Consider the following 21,504-nt stretch of genomic DNA (forward strand, 5'->3'; position numbering starts at 1 on the left):
TTCATTTTTTTTAAGCGAACGATACGGGGCGGCATGACACCGTTCCTTTTGGCGCTTCTCGGCTGAGTGCTTACCTCCGTGTGTAGGGCTTTCCGCCTGCAACCAGTTTGTCTAGTTAGCTCGTCGTGTATGTCGGCAGACTTGAGACGCAGAGAGGAGTTGACCGTGTTGATGACGATGACCGGCTTCAAGTCCGGGGGAAGAGCGGTTCCAGAAATCAGGTAAGCCAAAAACAGAATCCAAAAAATAAAATGAATGAGTAAACAACAGGGTGAGAATGTGGTAAAATCCGAGAGCGTGGTAAAAATCAGACGAGGGCTTTTCTTTTTCTGGACAGCTTTTGTAAACCGTCAGTTGGGTTTAGGGAAGCAAGCAGGTGGGCGGGTTAATCTGTAAAATTGGTTGGGTTTAAAGAAGTAGTAGGGTGGGTCAGTCGATTGGCCAGTCGCCCAGTCAATCATTCTGTCAATAAGTCAGTTGACTGCAGCCTCTGGTGGGTTTACGACTGAACAGCACTCATGAGAGACATCTGTGATGCGAAAAAGTGTGCACAGCGGCCTCTCACGGATTCATAAAAGTAAAAACTGCAAAAATAAATACCTCCTGGGACGTATTTCGTGGTATCCAGAAAAGTCCACGGGACTATGTTTTCAGAATGAGCCAGGGTTTTAGTTTTCCCATGTGGTCTCCCATCCAGATACTGACCAGGCTCAGTCACACTTCAGTAAGTAACCGGTCTTGGACTGCAGGGTGATATGGCTATTATAATTAGGTAAGTGCAAGTGTTATTTAAATATAATAACAAGTTTTTAATATAATATATGCAAGTCAATAATATAATAAGTCTGTTTCACGAATAATACGAATAAACCAATAATATGAATTTAAAGTCATATTATATGTATTAATTTATTGTTTGTTTTAAATAAAGTACCTTTATGAATTATTAAATAAAAAACTGATGCACTTTTGAATTCATTATTATTAATAATTGTATAGTTTACCCAAAAAAATAATATTTCCTCATCATTTACTCTAAATTCATAATAAACTATTATATACTATAATATATACTAATAACTATTATACTATCTATTAAACTGTCTAAATGCACAGTCATTAAATTATTGTGAATGTCTTTCTTCTGTTGATCTCAAAATTAGATATTCTGAATAATGTTGGGAAACAAAGCAGTTGTTGACAGTCACAGTAGGAACAAAAACTATTATGGAGGTTCAGGTTATTCATTCATTCACTTTTTTCTTCAGCTTAGTCTCTATTTCAGAGGCTGCTACAGCAGAAAGAATCAACAACATTCCAGCATATGTATTACACACCGGATGCCCTTTCAGCAGCAACCCAGTATTGAGAAACACCCATACATACTCTTTCAATTCAATTCAATTCATCCTTTTTTCTATAGCACTTTTACAATGTAGATTGTGTCAAAGCAGCTTCACATAGAAGATTATAGTAAATTGAAACTGTCTATTCAGTTTTCAGTGGTGTAGTTCAATTTAGTTCAGTTCAGTATGGTTTAATTTTCACTGCTGAGAGATTCACACACACTCATACACTATACGGCTAATTTAGTTAATCCATTTCACCTATATCGCATGTCTCTGGACTGTGGGAGGAAAACAGAGCACCTAGAGGAAACCTAGAGAAGAACATGCAAACTCTACACAAAATGCCAATTGGTCCAGCCGGCACTCGAACCAGCGACCTTCTTGCTGTCAGGCTACAGTGCTAATCACTGAGCCACCGTGCTACCCAAAGGTCAATTATGGAGGATGAGTAAACGATGACAGGAATGTCATTTTTCGGGTGAACTATGCTTTTAAGTCTATGTTATATGTCCAGATACAGTACATGTTGGGGCTACTTTGCATATCAAGATATTTATTATGCTTGTTGTCGCTACTCTGTATAGTTTATTCTATTACTATGACTGAGCTTTTGAAAAAATAAAAAATAAAAAAAGGTGGCTGACAAGTATGTAATGGGTTTCTGTTGAGACAGAGTAGCTTGTGAAATGCAATACACTTATTTTGTCATTTTAGCTAAGCTGACATTTCTTTATTCAGCTTCAAAGAGCTCCTTTTACAGTTCAAATAAAAACTCCAAAATGGAAAACATGGTGTAATTACTTTTAATACGGGGCCACAGAATGCAGCTTCCCTTGAATAAGAATTGTATCCATGTACAAAGACAGGGATTTAGACAATGTTTACCTCCGGCTACAACTCGAAACTAATCAGTTCATTGCTTTATGCACTTGAGATGTTTCAATCTGTGAGGTGTATGTTTTGGAATATTTATCTATGCTAATCCAATTGTAACAACATATGGTTGTCTTTAGTTGCCACGCTTAATCTTCATGGGCTGAATTATTCATAATTCTCATGCATGACATTCAGAAGTCCTTTGATTGTTTTTCGTTTTCACAAATCGCAAAGTATTTATTTACAAGTGGCATGAATCAATGTTCTTTCTCATTCCAAAACAAGACGCGAGGGCATCTTGTAATTGGAATCTGTGTTATTCTCCCCAAAAGGTGAAAAAATCTCATATCCTCTAGCTTTGGGGCCACCAAACAAATGCATTGCATTGGAACAATTAAATGTTTTATTTTCAAACAAACCTGAGATGGCTTGAATGAAAGATTTATTTTCAATTTCACAGAGCTTTTCCTCATGCATCATTGATTTGTGCCACGAATGAATAGGAAAGGCCGTAATCAATTCTGAATGCTTTTTGTATTCATTTACAGATTCAGCTTTCAATATCAGACTCCGAAATGATGTGACTGATATTTTTTAAACTTTTAAAGTCGCATTATGAGGTACGAGAGCGAGAGATGGAGAGAAGATTGTTGTCATGGTGCAACTTACATTCAGTATTTTTTTTTTAATTTAGAGTTTGTGAACACTTCAAATCGCTCTGTAATCTCATTTTCTTTCCAATCTGCAAACCATTCAGAGTTCGAAAATGTGAAACTTTCACACTCCAATCATGCAATACGCTGTCTGTAAACATCCAGTACAGTGTTGGATATTTCCGCTTGTAACAGAACCACATTTTATGGCTTTATCTTTTCAGTTCTCTTCTGAGGTTGTGTCTTTGTTTTTCATTGAGCCAGTGTGCTGAGATAGTTTAAAAGGTACCCTGGCGCTTTTTGATAGATGTGTTTTTCCCTTTTAACTTCCACCTGCGAAGAAGGAGTTTTATCCCGGCTTCAGTGTTTTGTTCAATAATCCATTTACAAGTCATTTTCCTTCAAACCTCAATTGAAGTCGTTTCACACTTGCAGGCGACAATATTCAAATCTGTCAAGCTTCATGCTATGTCCCTTTTTTTCCTGAATCGGTATATTACAAAATGCTGTGGTGAGTTTTTAGCAAATCTGTGGCATGCAAACATACTTTTTGAGCTTGAATTTTTAAAGCAGGTCTACTTTTATCATTGATAATAACATGTACACATTCTAATAATTCATCACAGAAGTTAATTATGTTTTATAATAAACAATTTCAATTATTATATTCATTCAGCATATGTTTTACACAGCAGATGCCCTTCCAGCTGCAACCCAATACTGGGAAACATACATATACACTCATTCACACACACTACAGCCAGCCAATTTAATCTATTCAGTTCATAATGAAATAATGAAACCGGAGCACCTCGAGGAAACCCATGCCAACATGGGGAGAACATGCTTAACTCCCCACAGAAATGCCAACTGACTCAGTCGATACTGGAACCAATGACCTTCTTGTTGTGAGGCGACAGTGCTACCCACTGAGCCACCGTGTCGCCTAATTAGCAAATATAAAAGAGTATTTTTAAATGTGTTGTCACTGCTGTTTATGTTGTTGACATTAATTAGATGTTTATTTGCTCTATTACAGGCTAAATAACTCAAGCAATGTAAAATAAAGACAATTGCCACGTGTTAACCAATGCAATCTAAATGTTACATAAACGTAGTATTTTTTTGTCAAAAACAGAATGGTTGACTTTAGCTTTGTGAAGTTTTGATGCATAACAGACACGTAAAAAGGAATTAGTTACACTATTTAAATATAAGTGAGTTTCCCATTGCCTTAAAACGTGATTAGTTGTCTGTATGTATTTTTGAAGTGTGTTAATCCAATGTAACTGGAACAATAAGGTTGACTTTAATTTGAAATTTCATAATAACTTTTTACTGTGTAGCAGTCTTAAACAAAATGAGTAGCTGGGCTGAATAAACATGCATATTTAATCTCTGCCAGTAGGTGGTACTTATGAAAAAGCAGAAATATAGCATTTCCTAGCAGAGCTTTCTTAGGACAGATTCTTCTCAGAGATTTAGTCTATATCCCACCCTCTAAATCCCCACTCCAATGTATATATTTGGAATTTATTTCCAATATGTTGCACATCCTAAATAGTAAGCTTGCTCTGTCTGCTACAAAATTTTGTCTGCTGGTGCATTTGTTCTTCATCTTGAGCATATATTGCTTCTTTCTGTCAGACTTTGCTGTATTTCTACACAAAATGTATTTTGTAAGTTGATTGCAGTGCAGTTTGTGCATGCCCAAAATAGAAACCAGACAAATTAATATGAAAAAAAAGCCTGATTAAATGTTTGGAGTAAAGATCAAGCTTAAAATAATTATATAAAATTATATTATTATTAATGTTAATAATTATTTTAGTCATTCATTCATTCATTCATTCATTCATTCATTCATTCATTCATTCATTTTATTTATTTATTTATTTATTTATTTATTTATTTATTTATTTATTTATTATTGTTATTATTATTCAATCATTCATTCATTCATTTTCTTTTTGACTTAGTCCCTTTATTAATCTGGCGTCGCCACAACGGAATGAACCGACAAGTTATCCAGCACATGTTTTATGCACCGGATGCCCTTCCAGCTGCAACACATAACTGGTACCATCCATACTTATTCACACACATCCACTACGGACAATTTAGCACACCCAATTTACCTATACCACATGTCTTTAGACTTGTGGGGGAAACCGGAGCACCTGGAGTAAACAGAAGGATAACATGCAAACTCCACACAGAAATGCCACATGACCCAGCCAAGGCTGGAATCAGTGAGCTTCTTGCTGTAAGGCGGACATGCTAACCATTGCGTCACCTTATTATTATTATTATTATTATTATTATTATTATTATTATTACCATTTATATATATATTTTGGCCTGAACTTTACCACGAAAGTGTTGAACAGTTCTGTTTACCATCACAGCACCAAGGAGAAACGCTGTGTGCATGTGAAATGCTTTAGGTTTAATTGAATTGAATGCAAATGGTAGCCGGTGATGGATGATATATTGACAGAAAAGAGTTGGTGGTTGCAGTTGATGAGATACGTGCAGCACCAATGTTTGATGAGATTCATGTGAAGATATCCAGAACAAGCTTGATGCATGTTGCACCATATTGTGGTCAGAATTTATACGTAATTGCATTCGCATTTTCTAGATGTTGCTGAAACTATTCAGTCTCCAATCTACATTTTTGATGAAAGTGACAGTCCTCTAATTCTCGGTGAAATTAATAGAAAAATGAATACAGCTGCTTGTTTGTCCTTTACATTTGCATTTGAGATACTTAACACATGTAAAAGAAGTGTTAATGGTTATAGCCTCACATGTAAAACATGCAGAGAAGTCATTTTAATGTGAAGAAGTTGCAATTTTCCCTAAAAAGAAACTCATTTAAATAGTGCATAGAGATCTTTTCCTCCCATCAGGCAGCAGTGTTATTTTATTTAAAGCAATTTAAAAATGATTGAAGAACAGATGCTATTGAAAAGTCACACCAATTTGAACGCGAGCAAGAGCGCTTGACATATTTGAATGATTAAAACAAATGATGGTTAGTTAAAAATGCTATTTTTAATGCTAAAAATAAGACAGGGTGCAGCAACAGGTTAATAACTGTAATCAGGAAAAGTAATTTATTACTGCATTAAATGGCAGCAGATGGAGAGGTGCATTCATAGTGCACAGGAGGAGGGTAATCTTAGGATTATATTTGATTTTTGCTTTTTATAAGCAATTGGTCAGAGTTAGTTTTGTTCACAGTATGTGATTCTCGTTTAATTCATTTCTGACAGGCAGTATTGAATTCATTAAAAGTGACACAAAAACATTTATAATCTCAATCAAAAATGTGTTGTGCAGTAACACTTTAGAATAATGGTCCATTAGTTAATGTTAGTTAATGTTTTTATTAACATTAGCTAAGTATGAATAATCTTATAGAATTCCTATTTATTGCAGAACTTTTCGTTTTTTAGTCATAGCTCAACATTTACTAATAATACAATTATTAAAATACAATAATAATACATTATTAAAATTGGAGGTTTTTCATGTTAACATTATTTCACTTTAGAATTATAAGGTTATATCTGACATTTTTGTCAAAATTAAGTTATTGACATATTAAATGACAACTTATTTTAATTTTTGGGATTTTTAATAAGAAAAAATAATAAGAATTTTGAGTATTTTATACTAATGTTTGTGGATTGTGTGTAAAAAATTAAGCAACACACCCTTAAATTGATGACCAGGACAAAATATTGTAATTTTTTGCAAATAATCATCTGACTGAAGACTATGCCTGTCAACATTGGGATGTGAAAATATCCCAAAATTACTAAATATATTAATCTAGAGCTGTTTTATAGTAAATAGTGGATACGGTCAATGTTGTTGTTGTTGTTGTTGTTATTATTATTATTATTATTATTATTATTATTATTATTATTATTATTATTATTATTATTATTATTATTATTATTATTATTGTTGTTGTTGTTGTTGTTGTTGTTGTTGTTGTTGTTGTTGTTGTTGTTGTTGTCGTTATTTACAAAGGATGTAATACATAGTATGGATTAGAAAAACCTGCAAATAAATTACAAAACAGTTTAGCCTATTAAAATTAATAGCTGTTATAAAAAATTGCATCAATTTATCAAATCTCGTTAATATTTTCTCTAAAATTTAAACATTCTGATTAAAGAGCAGCGAATCACTTTTCAAAATGCACAGATCTATGTCCACTTTCGCTCCACTTCAAACCATGTGTACCGAATTCATTTAGCAAACAGCATGTATTTATCACTGTGGAGCACGTCTGACAGTCGCACACTGCTACATAACTAACTGTTTTGAGGATTGCATAGGAGTGACAACAGCGGAAAGGCGAGGAAACCTGATATTTTTATATATAAATTGTTTTGATGCCTAAATAAAATAAAAGCACAGAAAAGATTCACATTTAAGGGCAAGAGGCATCCCCTGGTGGTTCAGTGGAATGGGTTGCGTATAGGGAGGGTTGCTTCTTTTATGTTTATTGCCACCCTTCATACAAAGATTAACAATACGGGAGAAATATGGGAAAATAGCTTTATGGAATGATATTGGATATAATTGTAAAATACGAGAGAATCCCAGAGGGTTGACTGGGATGCTGAAGTCTAGTAAAGCTGAAAATTGATCACAATAAGAAATGTCAAAACATTAAATTCTAAAACTGTTATTTAACAACCAATTTGTACATGAATACTTCAGTTTCCCAGCAGTGGGGGTTTACGAGTGGGACTCAGGGACTAAGCCAAAGGAAGTGAGGAACAATAATTTATCTTTTTACTGTGTAACTGTGTTAAACGTGGCTTTGGTGAGCACAAATAATCTCATAGTCAGTGTGCATAAACAACAACCTCAGCATATAAATAAAATCGACAAACACTAAAACAGTATTCCTATAAGAGTAGCTGCATAACTTATTTATGTGGCAATATGTGCAGGGAACTTGCAAACCCTTAGTGACTTAGCAACATTGTTTATTATGAAACCGTTTGCCTCATTTAGCCTAGTTTGGACAACAGTTGACTACATGTTGTCAGTTCAACAAGCATTTTTATGTAGATTCAAAGTGATTCACAATTCTAAGTAGACTATGTGTGACTCAGAATCTCAGTTCAGTTGGTAAGCTCTAATTTCCCTTTTACTTTGTTGGTCTAAATCACCTCATGCATAATACTAGAAAATGAAAAGAGTTTGAGTAATGTAATCAGACAGTATTTTTGCTGGCATTATGCGTCTTATGCAAATAGAATCACTGAGTTGGTTGTTTAGCTCGTGTACACACAACCTTCCTGAGGCACACGAGTGGAATAAAAAGATTCATTTTTACAAGAGAAAGCAAATCAATGAAGGAATGAATCAGCAAGGCGAATGAATCAATGAATCATTCATGCACATCCTAGTTATTCTGAATGTGTGTCTTCAGAGAACTAAAAAATAACAAAACCGAACATATTCAAACTCATGTCTCTTTCCATTCCACGCAGTTAGCGTCGGACAGAACTCCATATATTGATTGTGTGTTAAGACACTAAGTCAAAACCTTAAGACTTCAAAAGGGAATTGAAGTGAAGAAAAGCAGAGCTGTCTTGTAGATATGCCAGTTTTCAATTACTCCTACAAACTCTTTGGACCTTGTGTTCTGGGCATAATTTCTTCAATGCTCGGTTGCTTTGTTTTTGTAGTCCTCTATGGAAATCCACCCACAAGTTGATCTTATCTGCCTGGACGTCTCCCGGCATTGAAACCAGGGGGTTGGGGAGTTTTTCAAGGTCAGATAAGCAATCTGGTAATGACTCAAGTTTAAAAATGTGTTGCTGTTTTGCAGCAAGGGTCACATTTGAAATGCTGTTGTATTTGATTTAGCAGGGGGGAAAGTAGGAGTTTGGAAGCTATTTTTCTTTTTAATATAAGAATGCAATCTGTTTGAACCTTCATATCAGTAAGAAAATGTAGCATTTGTTAAACCCCGGCTCAACTGTGCAGAGGCGGATGCAATAAACCAAATGAATAAACGTCTGTGTACATACATACATGTGGGAGTCTCTCATGAGGATATACAGTATGGATTTCTTTTCTCATCAAATAATTTATCAGCACTGGACAGTATATATTATTCAACTGTAAAAATCGTCATTTTGACCTTGGACATCACAGTTTTAAGACTTAACCTTCAATTTAACCCTCGGGGATCCTCAAGAGAAACAGTAGCCTTACATTCTTAAAGCAAAGCAAAACAAAACAGACAAAAAATACATAAATATACTTAATTAAGCCATTTTTGGTCTCACAATGTAAGTACAAGCTGAAATATGTGCAATATTTTCAATAATGTAGGTAGATGTGGAGATTCTGTAATTATTTAAACTAAAAACACATATTTTCACTTTGAAGTTTTCATTTTTCACTATAATATTAGGTTAAGCAGCTTCAAAGATAAAAGATACATTTTCTTTCTTAAAAAAATAAAAACAAATACATAGTAATAAAAATAATAATAATAAAAATACATATAATAATAATAATAATAATAATAATAATAATAATAATAATAATAATAATAGCAATTATTATACGAAATGATTGTTAATTTTAGCAGATATCCACAAGTGGTGCCAGTGATTACACATAAGTTAGCATTTGAGATTGTGCTTCATTATGTAAGTACATGGGTGTATATTTGAATTACACGCTTGATTGGTCTGAAAAACAATTCAGGTGAACAAGATGGGTCAGAGTCTCACTCATTTATTAAGACTACTGAGGTCCTTTGTTGTGTGTCAGACGCTTTTGAAGACTTTCAATGATTTTGTGGTGTCATTTATGATCCTGCATGCTGTATCTGCTGGGGAAGGGAACTGTTGGAGAAGGAGAAAAACTATTTAAATAATCTTATAAAAAGGGCACAGTGCAAAAAAAAACAAAAAAAAAAACAATATAATATATTTTTTTAATATTATGTAGTTTAAAAATACAACATATTAACGTTTTAATGTAAATAAAAGCCAATGTGGGTGTCTTAAGGAGCAAAAATACAGCAAATGGGCTCTTATATTGCTGTTGTGTCATCACTTTGCAAGTCTTATCTGCCCTGCCCCTCATTTGGGATGCTGTTCATGAATTATCCCCCATGACAAACTAATTGAATAGCCCTCGTGTAGTAGTTATTGCTTTGACACATGCAACTCCGACACTCCCTATGCTTTCCTGTCTATACTCTCTGCTGTTATATTAATTGAAGGTGAAAAAACTAAAATGTTGAGTACACAAGAAAAAACTTAAGAAAATAAGGATTATTATTGTTTTTTATTTATTTATTTTTTTTTATTGCAGTGCAGGTTCTGTTGTGGGGTGTGTACAACCCACTATAGAAGATATAGCACATGGTCGAATGATGGAAAAATTTGTCAGTATGATGAACCATGATTGTCATTATCTTTTTGATACAGTCCAAGCATGTGCAAGCTCTTTTAGCTCAAGATTAATTCAGCCCCAGTGTTACGGAGGACAACAGGAAGTCATTTTTACCAACAGTGATCAGATTGTTTAACCAAAGTCATACTAGGTGAATTATGCTGAATTGTAGTAGCATTATTGCTATCGAAATGGAAAAGTGTCTACTCGTTGTTTGAAAGTATGTCCAGGGTGAATGTAATTTTATTAATATAATTATATTTTATAATATTATTATTGTAATATTTTATTATAATAATTATTAATATATTTTTATTTATGTAGTTAGTTTTATTTATTTTATAGTATAAAGATGTCTGCTGTGACATAAATTTCCCTTTAGCATTAATAAGTACTATTTAACAAACATTCTTCTTTTTCTTCTTCTTCTTCTTCTTCTTCTTCTTCTTCTTCTTCTTCTTCTTCTTCTTCTTCTTCTTCTTCTTCTTCTTCTTCTTCTTCTTCTTCTTCTTCTTCTTATTATTATTATTATTATTATTATTAGTATTAGTATTGTTGTTGTTATTATTAATACTACTACTACTACTAATAATAATAACAACAACAACAACAACAACAATAATAATAATAATAATAATAATTTGTTAGTTCGTTCAACTAGTGTTATCCAAATGCCCGTTTTCTTTTTTCACGGTGTAACAGTGGCAGCTGAATGATGCAAAAGACGTATTTTTTTTAGTAACAGGGACAGCTTTCTAAAATGTTCACTTTCTTTTTATGTTTCAGATTTACATACACTCTTGGAGAAGGCATGTGGCTGCCACTTAGCAAAAGCTTCGTCATTCCTCCGGCTGAGCTGGCCATCAACCCCTCTGCCAAGTGTAAGACAGATATGACTGTCATGGAGGACGCAGTGGATGTCAGGTAGGAGATGACATTTTCAATCTGAGCTTATTTCAGAGAAGAATAGCGGAACAAGGTGACATATTGAAACGCATTTATAGAGTGGCTAAAAATTCCACAGGCAAATAAAATACGCTAGGGCATGTTTAAAAATAGTTTAGACCCATCATTCTGTCCTTAGCCTTCCTAATGTGTAATTATTCATCCTTCGGTAAGCTGTGTCTTAAAAAAATATGACCTACTATAACAACTGTTGCCAACCACTCTGAGAAGTATATTTTTTGGATCCATAAACGCTTATTAATTTAAATGAACGTGAACAGCATCAGTTGTTCCAACCTACTTTTAAAAATGTAAATACATTAAAGGGCCCTATTATGGTTTTTTTTTAATATATTCCTTCGTGTTGTGTATAGTATAGCTATTTGTGAATGTAAAAGGTCTACAAAGAATCAATTCTGAACTGCCTGAAATGAGTCCTCAGTAATTGCTGCATTACATCTTGTACAATCTTATGTACAGTAATGTTGATAAAAAATAGCATAATGCTGGTCCACTTTTACCCATCCTTAAATACTGTAATTGTAGCTGAGGTCTATTGACTTTGGCTCATGCTATAAACATGTTGAGAAGACTCTATTGTCTGCACTGTGAAGTCCACTTTCGAGTATGCCAACAAGCAGACACTTATAAAGGTTGAGGATTATAATTGAACCAATAAGGCAAACCTGATGGCATTGCTGTTAATATTAATGTGTAAGCTTCTGGGAAATTAGGAAATAATGAGAAAGCTTTCGGAGCTGAAATGCAGATATGGTAATGTTTGTGGTAATGGTGTGTTTTGATTCTGAAATGCATTATAAGTGGTGAACCAATTACAACGCTGGGGCATTTGACCAATCAAAGGAAAGGAGGGTAACACTTTAGTTTAAGTACCAATTCACACTTTTAGCTAATGGTTTATTAACTACCAACTTTTAAGATATAGGCTGTTTATTAGTATGTTTAAAGTACATATTCTTCATGATCTTATTTTAAATCTTAATCTTAAGCCCGATTGCTATACCTTAAAAACAATTAATAAACAGCAAATTAGAAGTTTATTGTGCTGAAATGAATAATTATTGGCTTGTTAATAGTGATCATTTTATCTGAAAATGAAGTGTAGACCTAAAGTAGACTCTTGCTAATTAGAGATTTAAAGATACCTAGAAATTGTAAAAAAAAAAAGAAGAAGAAGAAAATGCTACAATTTATATTGTATAAAATAAAGTTTGTTGACCTTGGATGAATTTTAAATTGTTTAAGAGATTTCCAACGTACATGACAATTGATTTAAATATTGATTCATATTTTAATAGTGAGTGAAATGTTAATATTTTAGATACAGTAAATGTGCATTTGAAACATTAGGAACAGTTTTGGTTAATCAGGGAACTGTGCAATTTAATAATGTATTTAATAAAACCAGCATTGTACCATTTATTTTACATTTTTACAACTTTGAGTTCATTTTAAAACCGCATCATTCATGAGAAATCTATTAGAGAGAAGAACAGTAACTAAGAATTTCAGAGCTTAGAAAAAAAGATCACTTCATCCATGGACACTATTGATCAGATGAATCACTTTCATCAAGCTGAATATGATTCCTTTATGCCATTTTTATCTCCAAGGAATCTAGCAAATAAAATTATGTTAACACTTTAGTTTAAGTAACAATTCACAACATTTACTGCTGGCTTATTATCTGCCTATTATTAAGAAATTAAATGCTTATTAGCATTTATAAGATGTGATATTATATATTGCATCCTAATCAGGTATGCTCAATACCTAGGCACAATTACTAGCATACTACCTATTAATAAGCAACTAATTAGCAGTGTATTGAATAAAAATAATGGTTTGTTAATGATTTGAAGCTAAAACGAAGAATTATTGCGTCAGGGAAGTAAAACAATAACATGAGTCTGGTCTAAGACAGCAGATAATTCTATAAAATATTTTTTTGTATTCTGTAGAATTCTCAGTAATATTCATGCAGTGATCTTAGCTTATCACTCCAGTTGTGTCTTTACGTTGTTTTCCAGTTACATTTAGAATTGAGTTCTGTTATTTATTCAGAATATTAACTATACATTATTAATAATACTTATTGTAAATATTATTTTTATTATTTTTATTTTATTTCTTTAGAATTTATATAAAGAAATTGTTATATTCATTTAAACTAAATAATGATTGAAAATAAATGCCCCACATTGTAAAAAAAAAAAAGAAAAAAAGAAATGTAAAACAAATTAAATTTTAAGGAAATTTCTGTAATTTAATGTCTGTTATTTTACGGTAAATTGACTGTAATTTAAGGGACATTATTTAAATTTTTTTGTTTTCTTTTTCTGACAGCTGGGATGACAGAAAAAAAAAAACTTAAAATAATGGTCCTTAAATTACAGTCAATTTACCATAAAATAACAGACATTAAATTACAGAAATTTCCTTAAACTTAAATTTCCGCTATTTTGGTAATTTATAGTCCATTTTTTACGGTAAATTTCTGTAAGTTAATGGCCATTATTTTAAGGTAAACGTAAACATGAATTTATACATTAAACATTAACAATTGAACATTAAAATAAACAGTAAACATTTAAACATTTGAAAATTCAATTCTTTTACATTTAACGTAAATTAACAGAATTTTTTTTTTTTTTTTTACAGTGCAGTAGAGCTTTATGTCTAGCAATTCCCCTGCCAAACTGATATATGAATGAGGGTTTTGTCTGCCAGTATATGTTGCCTACAGTGCAATCTGGATTTTCTCTGGTTGAATTAAACTTTACAAAACATGGCTGACCTCAAGATGTCACAAGTATATTTAGGTTGACTGGATAATTACAGTAAATTACAGCAACATGCCTGTTCAGTGACTGTGCTTGGAGACTTTTCAGTGGCCTCTGTGATTTTGATGTCTTAAAAATCATCATGTGGATAGAGTTTTAAGAGTAAACTTTGTGAGTTAATTAAGCCTCTCAACATATTTGTCAAGACCCAGATGTGTCAGTTATGGCTTCCTAAAATATACATTTAGAAATCAACTCCTTTTCTGCTTCAAATTTAATTGCATGGTATATTGATTTACTTTAGCCGCCATAATTGACTTTCTGTTTAATGACACTTTTTGTGATGTTCCAATTATCAGGATAATTTACAGATCCGCTCATCTTTATTGAACTGCAACAGGTGGAAGTTTTCTACCAATTGAGTTTTTTTTTTCATCCTCAAAATTGATGTTGCTTGACATTATCCAGAACTTGCAGGGGCTTTGAATGCGTTGCCAAAGGGCACATGCTGATTTGATTAATTTGTTTTTAACCCAAAATTGATTATTCTTGTGATTAGTCTCACACTAAATTAGCATGGTAGCTGGTGCTTAAAGGAAGTTTTAAATATTTTAGTTCTCATGGCTTTAAAGGCAGTAAAATGGAAAAGTTACTTTTGAAAATTCAATTATAGATATGGTTTTGTTCATGTGAAATAATAAAAAATGAAATAGCTTATAAGAAGTGCTAGAGTTATCTTCAGAAAAAGGATATATTTCACATATATTTCAAAAGCCGTATTGTTAAAGAAAGCTAGATCTATGTGTAGTAGTTTCCTCTCCTTTCTCTGCTGAATGGTTCTTTTGATTGTTATAGTTCAGCATTAAATTACATGTCAATATATGTTCATGTTGTATGTGGATGTCTTATTTGGCTATATACATAAATACACACTGTATATAGCAGAAGGTTACATTTTCTCCCCTCTTTCTGGATTTGGATTCATTTGAAAGGTCCACTAAGTGTGTCCTAGTGATGTCCTGCTGAGCGGCGAGCTTCACAGGGTCCCACATATTGATTTTGGCAGGCCATGTGGTCCCTTGGCCCCTGGCTTGATAAGTATTGCCATAATTCCAAGTTTGTTGAAAGCATTGAAATATTTCAACACTTTTACCATGATATGCTAAACATTTGTTACAGAGATAATGCGCTGCACAATCTTTAGTAATGCTTCGTTATGCTAATTTAGGTTTCTAATTTTGTCTTCTGTAATAATCTTCCTTTCTGATATACACTCACTGGCCACTTTATTAGGTACACCGTACTAGTACTGGGTTGGACCCCTTTTGACTTCAGAACTGCCAACTGGTCCGTATTGACATGATAACAAGAAGTTGGACAATAACAAAGTGGCCAGTGTGTGTATAGTAAATTGTGGTGTACCCAAATACAGAAGTTATGTCACTGTTTATTTGTTCCAAACATGTATTAAATTGCAAGGACATATTGTATATGATCATGTATTTATTTTTTCCACTTAAAAAGTTAGATAAGAACAACTGAAAAACTTATCAAATGTTGTATTTTGTGCACAGAGAAAGAAAGCTCTACAGCTTTGGGCTGACATGAAAGTAAGTTCAATAAATGATAGTTTTAATTTCTGCTCAAATTATCCATTTAAAGCACTAACCTATTGAGTTATACAGTGTGTAAAAACTAACCCTGTTAAAGACAAACTACTGCAATACATGCCTAATAAAAACTGCATTTGCAACCTCCAACAAAGTTAATAGGAGTTATTAAACAATTTGGCTCATTGATTGAAATTTAGTCTAGAATTTATTGACTTGGCATAACCTGAATGTGAAAGGCTGAGAGAAATAATACATTTAAGCATCATTACTCGCTCTGATCATCTTTGACCACTGTTAAAGCTGTAATTATTCTTTAGAAAATTAAATGTTAGGATAATCACATATGTTATGATATTTTATATCTGTAGACTGCAATTCCCAGTAATGGACGCAGTCAGCTTGTTTGGAAAATGACCATAGCTGTTGATTATGGACATCACACTGTAAATGGTTGTACATTTGAGGCAAAGCAAACACTATTCACTATGGTAGTGCAAGTGAACCAGTGCGCAGATCCTGCTCCCAGCAGAATAGTCTGATCCCAAGAAAAGCAATCTTAAAACGGCGAAGAACAAATCAGGTTAGAGAAAATGCACTGTAGATTCTGTATTGGTGTCTGTAAAGGAGATGCTTAGATCAGGTTTCTTCAACGGGAGGTCTATGTCCACAGGGGGTCTGCAGAAGAACCGCAGGGGACCCTGCAAATACTGTTTGATCTTTTTGGGGGAAAAATAAAAACATGTCTGAAACAAAAATGTTCATTCCTGAAAATGTATTTATTAAGTACATAAAAAATTTAATTTAATGTAACATTGCTAACTTACACCAATATCAGTTAGCTGGCAGAATATTAATTTGTATAACGGTGGCATTTTTTCTAATGATTGATTGATTGATTCAATTCACGTTTTTTTTTTTTTCTATTGTGCTTTTACAATGTAAATTGTGTCAAAGCAGCTTCACATAGCACTTGCAGTAAATTGAAACGGTCTGTCCAGTTGTCAGAGTTGAAATTTAGTTCAGTTCAATTCAGTGTGGTTTCAATTTCACTGCTGAAAGTCTAAACACTGAAGAGCAAATTCATCAATGCACAGCTTCACAAGTCCCAAACCAAGCAAGCAAGTGGCGACAGCGGTGAGAAACAAACTTCACCAATTGACAAAAGTGAAGGAAAAAAAATTTTGATGGCAGGGGAGATAATAATTCAGGGGGGCTTCAACTGTATTTAAACCACTTTAGTTTAAGTTCCAATTTTCACTGTTCCCAAAAAAAATTATGTGATCAATTAGTCCTGACAGCATGATTTTAGGTGATTTTAGCTTATTAAACTATAAGTTAATCATGCTCTAACTTAAGTTTTATAACCTACGCAAGCTGTTTTAAGTCAGTTTAACATAATAAATGTTCAATGGGTTCAGACGGTTAAGTTGATTCAACTTGAAAAAAAATAAGGCTTATTATCTGCCTATTTTTGAAATACCACATTTTTTTGTGATTGATTTATTAGTACTTATTAGTACAGTCTGCAGGATCTTATTCTGCATCCCTAAAACCTAACTACTACCTTAATAACTAATAATAATTGAATAATCAGCAAATTAGGAGTTTATTGGGGCAAAAGTAGTTAACGTATGTGTTAATAGGGAAAATTGGATCTTAAAATAAAGTGTGATATATAATAAAAAAAAATGTATTACATATTTACACCAATAGTGGTAATTAGTGAGCGTAAATAGGAGTGAGCTAACAGCTAATTAATCATTAAGTCAACCACTTCATTCACGCACAGATTAATTTAGAATTTAAGCAAATTACTATCTTAATGATTGACTCGTTAATCCATTTATTGAATGATTTGATAATAATAGACACATATGAGTCGTTAAAACGTTCCTTTTTCTTACCTAAAAAACTTAACTATAAAATGATCAAACTAATCCTGACTACCATTTTAACAACTTTTAATGATTTAATAATCAGTTAAATTAAGAGTTTATTAGGACAAAAGTTAATGGATTTGTTATTGGATGAATTGCATCTTAAAACAAAGTGTGATCATGTATTATTATTTCTCAAAGTGTGACCATTACATTTATTTATTTATTGCATATTTACACCAGTAGGTGGCAAATGGTGACTGTAATTAGGAGTGAGCTAATAGCTAATAAATCATTAAGTCTATTACTTCATTCAAACATAATGATTAATTCAGGAATTAAGCAGATTACTATCTTAATGATTGACTCATTGATTCATTCTTTGAAATGATTTAATAATAAGCACAAATGAGTCGTTAAAATGTTCAATTTTCTAACTTAAAACTTAGCTAACAAAAAGACTTAGTTTCAACTATAAATAACTAACACAAACTACAATAATAACTTTAATATCCACGTGTTTATTGAACTAATGTATAAAGCAGTCATGCTGACCTTACAAAAACATCACAGAAACATTTCTTTCTTTCTTTCTTTCTTTCTTTCTTTCTTTCTTTCTTTCTTTCTTTCTTTCTTTCTTTCTTTCTTTCTTTCTTTCTTTCTTTCTTTCTTTCTTTCTTTCTTTCTTTCTTTCTTTCTTTATTTATTTATTTATTTATTTATTTATTTATTTAATGATGATGATGATGATGATGATGATGATGATGATAATAATAATAATAAAAAATAATAATAACATTATTATTATTATTATTATTATTTAAATTATGTGCTATGTCTCTAGTTCCACTAAAAGCTTTAGAACGAACTGCAACAGAGATAATGACTGATTAATGACTTAGCTTTTGATTAAAAGTATTATGTATCACATTTGTTACAGAGTGAATCTTCTATTACTTGGACGGCCTTCTTTATTATAGGCTTAAGTGAAGGTTTCTTTTTAATTACTTCTTGCCGCTGTTGAATAGAACAGGCTGCACTTTTCCAGTGTCTAGTCTGAAAATGCTTGCTTTGTATTTGGAGTTAAGCTACTAATTAGAGTTTCCACAGACTTTCTGTTCTAAGCCCTGCCAATTGAGATGCTTTGTTCACAGAGGTAGATTTGTCTCAATTTGTTCAAAGTGCCCTCATTACCCTGCAACGGGAGTCATTATATATTCTGCCTTATTACGATAACATCTTCCCCTAACGACCATACCATCACGGCTTTAAAAGGTCTGCTCTCTCTGGTGCTCCTTGTATTTAGCTAAGATTGGTGGGAGTGGGAACCTGAGGTGGGAACTGCAGTGGCTGTTATTAAGTAAGGTGGGCATTCGCTGAGGATCTCCAGTGATTATGGTTAACTCTGATGCTCTTAAATGAAAAAGTGAGCATTGGCTACATTATACTGTATCATAGAGATGATTATTTAAAAAAAAAAGACAAACGGTAAGGAATACATTTACTCTTTTTTTAGCATGTTATTTATTGTTATTTCTTTGTTTATTATTATTATTAGTTTAAATTGAAGCCGAGTTTGTGTTGTGAATCTAAGGAATTGTAAGATGACTTCACCACAAAATGGAAATGCGTTTATTAGTTATTACACCTCGAGTCATTCCAAATGCATAAGACTTTTATCTTCAGAACAGAAATGATGTCATTTTACAGTATTTTTTTATTAGATAATAATAATAATAATGAATAATAGGCATCACGGTGGCACAGTGGGTAGCACAATCGCCTCACAGCAAGAAGGTCGCTGGTTTGAACCCCAACTGGATCAGTTGCCATTTTTGTGTGGAGTTTGCATGTTCTTCCCGTACTCACGTGGGTTTCCTCTGGGTGCTCTGGTTTCCCCACAGTCCAAAGACATCAGGTACAGATTAATTAAATAAACCAAATTGGCCGTACTGTATGAGTGTGTGTTTTAATGTAAGAGTGGGTGTTTACTGGGGTTGGATTGCGGATGGTGGTGACGTGACGCAGTGGTGCAGTAGGTAGTTCTGTCGCCGTGACGAAGTGGCGCAGTAAGTTCTGTCGTCTCACAGCAAGAAGGTCGCTGGTCAAGCCTCAGCTGGGTCAGTTGGCGTTTCTGTGTGGAGTTTGCATGTTCTCCGGTTTCTCCCAGTCAAAAGACATGCGGTACAGGTGAATTGGGTAAGCTATATTGTTCGTAGTGTATGAGTGTGTATGGATGCTTCCTAGAGATGGGTTGTAGCTGGAAGGGCATCTGCTGCGTAAAACATATGTTGGATAAGTTGGCGGTTCATTCCGCTGTGGCGACCCCTGATTAATAAAGGGACTAAGTCGAAAAGAAAATGAATAATTTCATTTCATTTTATTTCATTTCTTATATTAAATATGACCTTAAAGTGTTACCTTTAAAATATTGATTGAATTATTGTTTAAAATGTTAGCTACATTTAGCAAAATAATAAACTAATACAATAAACCTGTTAAGTTGAAAAGAAAATGAATGAATAAATGAAAATTATTATTATTATAAATAATATTAATAATAATAATAATAAAATCTGCATGAATTAAGTGATATATTCCATAAGACCGTATAATTTTAAAGTTATTCTATTATGTACAAACTAGTATTTTTAGATTTGTATTAAGGCTGCCTTATTTGATTCATATGTTTATTTGTCACATGTTTAATGGTCTCACTAAGCAAAAAATGCCTTTGTTTTACAAGAGTGAGCTTATTCTACTGCAAGAAAAACTTAATAAATTTACACCTATCTGTTTATCACATTCAAGTGAAAAAAGTAACACTAAACAGCACTCCGAAGTCAAATTTGTTGATATATCAGATAAAAAATTGAGCTACTGAAAGATTCCCACCACTAGTAAACATTGTGTGTTGATCATTATTAATATTTAAATAAAAGTCTAAATCAAATCTTTATTTCATAAAGCAGACTTGACTTTTCAAAAGACTTGAATTAAATACTTGCACATATTAAATGCAATTTGCATAATTTCCAAACACTGACAAATCATGTTTCAAGTTGGCTTTGTTGAAGGAAACATTGGCCACTTCATTTAAAAAAAAAGGAAAAACAAAACTTGGAATGTGAAGGCAGTATTTTTGTCTTGAAGCTGAAATCACAGTAGCGGAACTATGAATCCATTTATCACAGCACTCCACTTCTCCGGCAGCCCGGTGATTTCACACTCTTAAAATATATTAGACAATAAAAGGTCACTGGTTTGCACCTTCATCATGACCACTGCCCATTCATATTTCATAGTAATGATAAATATTTGGATGTTTCAAGTTCTCCTGAAAGGGAAAAAAAAAATCATCACCCAATGCAATTTTCCAGCCACACAACCGAAACCAAGGTCACAGCGATGGAGTTCATCTGTTCACTGTTTAGCCATCAGTGCTGTTGTTTACGCTCGCTGCTCTGTAAAGCTTTTCCCTTTAGCTGGATTTATGATGGTGGAGAAAAAAAAACAAAGAATAATCATTTTCTACTCTGCATTACTTACCTCTTTGATATCCAGGTGTTGACCTGGGAATGTCAGTTTCTGTGTATTTGAGGACTTCAATATCAATCAGAATATTATATGCTTTTTTTTTTGTTTGGCTATAGATGCCAGTAATTGTTTGCAGTATCACTGACGTGGCTTTTTCTATGTTCATCAGGGAGGAACTGATGATTTCCTCATCATTTGACAGTCTGGAGGTGCTGCTGGACTCATTTGGCCCTGTGAGAGACTGTTCAAAAGACAACGGAGGTTGCAGCCGAAATTTCCGCTGTATTTCTGATCGCAAGCTTGACTCCACTGGCTGTGTGGTAAGTTGTCTTTACCTGCTTTTGACTAATGTTTTAGGTCCATAATTCAAAAAGACATTTTAAAGATTATATATT

The 21,504-nt window shown here is 33.0% G+C and overlaps 1 protein-coding gene across 4 annotated transcripts in view; it reads left to right on the forward strand.

Moving 5' to 3' along the window:
- Positions 1–21,504, forward strand: part of astn1 (astrotactin 1) — a 410,547-nt gene that overhangs the window by 173,538 nt on the left and 215,505 nt on the right. For all 4 annotated transcript variants that reach the window (XM_003197882.7, XM_021467632.3, XM_017351897.4 and 1 more), the window contains 2 exons: positions 11,120–11,257; positions 21,279–21,429. In XM_003197882.7, the coding sequence (XP_003197930.4) occupies positions 11,120–11,257; positions 21,279–21,429 (289 nt within the window). The remainder of the gene's footprint in view (positions 1–11,119; positions 11,258–21,278; positions 21,430–21,504) is intronic.

The sequence above is a fragment of the Danio rerio genome, chromosome 2 (genome assembly GCF_049306965.1).
Source record: "Danio rerio strain Tuebingen ecotype United States chromosome 2, GRCz12tu, whole genome shotgun sequence".
NCBI classification, from domain to species: Eukaryota; Metazoa; Chordata; class Actinopteri; order Cypriniformes; family Danionidae; genus Danio; species Danio rerio.